Source organism: Alosa alosa, chromosome 3 (genome assembly GCF_017589495.1).
Source record: "Alosa alosa isolate M-15738 ecotype Scorff River chromosome 3, AALO_Geno_1.1, whole genome shotgun sequence".
Lineage (NCBI taxonomy): Eukaryota > Metazoa > Chordata > Actinopteri > Clupeiformes > Clupeidae > Alosa > Alosa alosa.
The window spans coordinates 28,594,873-28,597,372 of NC_063191.1; the positions used below are offsets into that span (position 1 = coordinate 28,594,873).

The 2,500-nt window shown below is 46.3% G+C and overlaps 1 protein-coding gene across 1 annotated transcript in view; it reads left to right on the plus strand.

Annotated features, from left to right (window-relative positions):
- The window catches only part of myo3b (myosin IIIB), a 174,050-nt gene that overhangs the window by 134,476 nt on the left and 37,074 nt on the right, over positions 1-2,500 (plus strand). The window contains 1 exon segment of the mRNA XM_048239976.1: positions 907-1,018. Coding sequence (XP_048095933.1) covers positions 907-1,018 — 112 coding nt within the window.

The window sequence follows — 2,500 nt, forward strand, 5'->3', positions numbered from 1 at the left end:
ATTGCGCTTCTTTGAAGTCTGATCCAATTTTTGCTGCTCACCATTTGATGCAGAGGGGATGAAATGGAGCGAACGTGGAGTTTTTGCCAGTAACTCTGCGGAGCATATGTAAGATTAAAAAAGCAAAATCCTTGGGAGGATGTACTTAGAAATGTTAAGCAGATTAATACTTTCCTATAGCTCTTTTATTCACAGATAAAATTAAATATGTGCAAAGGAAGCTAGAGAGAGACACAGACAGAGAGGGAGAGAGAGACCATGGCCTTATTTCTAGACATACAATTAGACTGCAGCTCGCTCTCTCTCTCTTGCTTTATCTTCGTTCTTTCTTTCTTTGTCATTCTCTCACTTCCTCTCTATCATTCTTTCTTTCTTTCTCTCCATGCCTGTTTCATCCTCTCTTCTTTATCATCATTCTGTCTCTCTCAGTTTATCACTTTTATAGTTGCTCTGGTCTTTTACCTCTGTTTTTTTTATTCTCTCTCTCTCTTTTATCCTGTCTGTTGGATGGTAGAGGGATGCAGAGGATGGTCAAATCATCAACACATAGAATATCACTGCATTCTATACTTACTGTATGTATAAGTGGTACTATTCAAAAGTATTGGGTGTAAACCTCCTCAAAATGAATATATTGTATGCATGCTATGCGCTATGCGAGTCTCTGTGAGCTGACTGTCTGTGTTTGTGTGCCTGTCTGTCTTTCTCTCATCTGTCCATCACCCCTGACTCTCTCTCTTCTCTGTCTCTCTTCTCTCCCTCTCTCACATCTCTCAATTTCTCATCATTGTCATCCCTCTCTTTTGACTCTCACTCCTCATCTCTCTCCCTCCCTCTCTCTGTCTCTCTCTTCTCTCCTCGTGTCTTGTCTGCTCTGACGGCTGGCTGTTGTCTGTCCCATCAAAGGCTCAGGCTGACAGGGCCACTGCTGACAGGCAGGCCAGAGCAGGCAGCCTTGACAAAGGAGGAGGAGGTGGAGTGCCAGGCGTCCTCCTCAGAGACCAGCAGAATAAACAAGGTAAGGGCCGCTCCTCTCCAGGGATGCTAGGCATGTGCGTGTCCACCTGGACAGGTGTGGGTGTGTGCCCACGCAGGCAGGTATTTTAAATTGGAAATGTGTGTGTGTGTGTGTGTGTGTGTGTGTGTGTGTGTGTGTGTGTGTGTTGATATACACACGTGCAGATTTATTCACATGCACAGTGTTAGTGTAAATGAAAACACACACACTCACCAGACAGTTGGAAATCCAGCATTAGTGCTCAAAGTGGGCCTCTTCTTCTAATGCAACACAACAATCCATGTATATGTGTGTGTGCGTGTGTGTGTGCGTGTGTGAGTGAGAAAGAGAATGCGTGTGAGTGTACATATATGTGAGTGTGCATACATTTCAGGTACGCAGTGTGTATGTAGTGTGTGTGTGTGTGTGTGTGTGTGTGTGTATGTGTTTGTTTAGTGACAATGCCACCTAGCACATCAAAGTTACACGGTGACTGTGAGTCTGTGAACACCTCACACAGATCTCCATCATTGGCCCCTATTAAGGTCTCAGTGGTGGCAACACACACACACACACACACACACACACACACACACACACAGACACACACACACACATTTGCTGAACATGTGTTTGGTTAGAGTTTCGCCCCAAGGCACTGAATCCCATTACTGTCTGCCTGGGAGGTTGAGTGGGCGTATACGAGGCTGAGAGAGGGTGTGTGTGTGTGTGTGTGTGTCTGTGTGTGTCTCTGTGTGTTAATGAGGAAAGGACTGTGTGGATACAGTATATTAAGCTTATGTGTGTGTGTGTAAACCATGCCATGCATTGTGCCCATCGTACCACCCATCGTACCACACATTGGGCCCATCGTGCTGGTTGCCATTGTTGATGCAGCATTGGGGGAATATGTCCTTTTTCCAAAGGGTGTGAATGTCTGTAAAATACAGTGCTGGCAGCAGTATGCATCATTAGTGTGTGTGTGTGTGTGTGTGTGTGTGTGTGTGTGTGTGTGTGTGTGTGTGTGTGTGTGTGTATGTATGTGTGAGAGAGAGTGTGTGTGTGAGAGGTATTAAAGTGTGTGTTATTGTGTGTGTGTGTGAGGTATGAGACAGAGGTGGGCGGGGGGATTAGGAGGATTAGCCCTGATAATGTAGCAGACAGGCCTCTGCTGCGCACGGGATTAGTGTCTCACACACACACACACACACACTCTCGCTCTCACTCTCGCTTACGCCTCTGCTACGCACAGATTAGTGTCAGCGTGCCTGGGTTAGATAGCGGTTAAGTCGGCTGCAGGTGACCCCGACTTCTTCACCCTATTCTGTCTCTCTCTGTCTTACACACACACACACACACACACACACACACACACACACACCCTACATGCTGGGGGTTACATAGAGGTTTCAACTACTCCAGGGTAAGGTCAGTACGCCCCTGATGCCGCTGCTAATTTGCTGCCCAGTTGCCACTTCTATGCTAAACAGTTAATTAATGCAA